This window comes from Dipodomys ordii, unplaced genomic scaffold, assembly GCF_000151885.1.
Source record: "Dipodomys ordii isolate 6190 unplaced genomic scaffold, Dord_2.0 Scaffold10, whole genome shotgun sequence".
Taxonomy (NCBI): Eukaryota; Metazoa; Chordata; class Mammalia; order Rodentia; family Heteromyidae; genus Dipodomys; species Dipodomys ordii.
The window spans coordinates 23,524,955-23,526,431 of record NW_012267226.1 but is presented as its reverse complement, the minus strand read 5'-3'; the positions used below and the strand labels follow the sequence as shown (position 1 = coordinate 23,526,431).

The 1,477-nt window shown below is 52.1% G+C and overlaps 1 protein-coding gene across 1 annotated transcript; it reads right to left on the bottom strand.

The window, feature by feature from the left end:
* Positions 1–277: 277 nt before the first annotated feature.
* Positions 278–1,210, bottom strand: LOC105980800 (olfactory receptor 149-like). The gene has a single exon (XM_013009730.1). The coding sequence runs from the start codon at positions 1,208–1,210 to the stop codon at positions 278–280; it is 933 nt and encodes a 310-aa protein (XP_012865184.1).
* Between the last annotated feature and the right edge of the window lie 267 nt (positions 1,211–1,477).

Sequence of the window (1,477 nt, the reverse complement as noted above, 5' to 3'; positions counted from 1 at the left end):
CAACAAATATTGGAAGAAGAGACATGAGAGGTTATAGGAAGGTGACCCAAAGTCAGGAAAATGTTAAGAAATTTCAATACACTTTGCTAACTGAGAACAGATACGCCTTTCTGAATAGAATAATTAGTTACATGACCTTGGCAATTTGTGCTTAGTCTTCATGTTGTAGCTTCTTCATTTGCAGCAATACAGCAATAACGTCCTTGGCCTCCACTACACACAGAAAGTCCTTAGGAATGTGATATTGTTCATGTGTTTGTCACTGCGCCTCTCACCTTCACTTCTCAGGAAGGAAACCCACATTGTTCAGCATCTTCCTCAGTGAGGACTTCACCTCTTTATTCCTGAGGCTGTAAATCAAAGGATTCAGCATGGGGGTGACCAGGTTATTCAGGACCTGAACGGTTGCATTCAGCCAGGGATTGGGGGTGGGCTGCAGGTAGATGAGGACCACCGGCATAAAGGAGAGGAGGATGGCCGTGAGGTGGGCGCTGCAGGTGGAGAAGGCCCGGCGCCGGCCCTCTGCAGAGCGGATCCGCAGGATGGAGCCCACGATGCAGCTGTAGGAGGCCAGGATGAGGAGGAAGCAGCTGAGGGGCATGAGGCCCACGCTGACCAACCCCACCAGCTCCAGGGACGAGGTGTCTGCGCAGGCCAGCTTCAGCATCACCGGGATGTCGCAGAAGTAATAGTCCACCTCGTTGGGGCCACAGTAGGGCAGCTGGAAGGTCAGCACAGTTAGAAAGATGGCCTGGATGCAGCCACCGAAGGAGGTGCCCAGCGCCAGGATGGCACACACTCTGTGGCTCATGATGGTGGAGTAGCGCAGAGGAAAGCAGATGGCCACGAAGCGGTCGTAGGCCATCACCGTGCACAGGAAGCACTCGGTGCAGCCCAGGAAGTGGTAGAAGAAGAGCTGGGACACGCACCCCGAGTAGGAAATCACTCGGCTGTTCCCCACCAGGTAGAAGAGCATCTTGGGGGAGCTCACCGAGGGGAAGAATATATCACACACAGACAGCTTGCACAGGAAGAAGTACATGGGTGTGTGCAGCCGGGGGGAGGAGACAATGGCCAGGAAGATGAGCAGGTTTCCCAGCAGGGTGAAGAGGTAGAAGGCCAGGAACAGGAGGAAGAGCGTGGTTTCCAGGCCCTCCGTGTGCGGGATGCCCAGCAGGACGAACTCGGTCACCACCGACACATTCCTCATCTCTCAGAACATGCAGCAGGACAGCGCTGATGCGCAAGGTCAAGCGCAGAAGCTCCTGAAGGACACACGGTTCCTGTCTTCAAAACTAAGAGAGGACTTTGAACATCAAGGCAGAGGGGACTGAAATTCCTGCCTCTAATCGCAGAACAGACCTACAAACACATGGGCAATTGCTTTTTAACAAATGTGCCAATGTGAATATATTGAACAATAGTCTTTTCACTATTTCTAGAAAAGTTGAATGTCTACTTAAAAAATGAGAAAGAA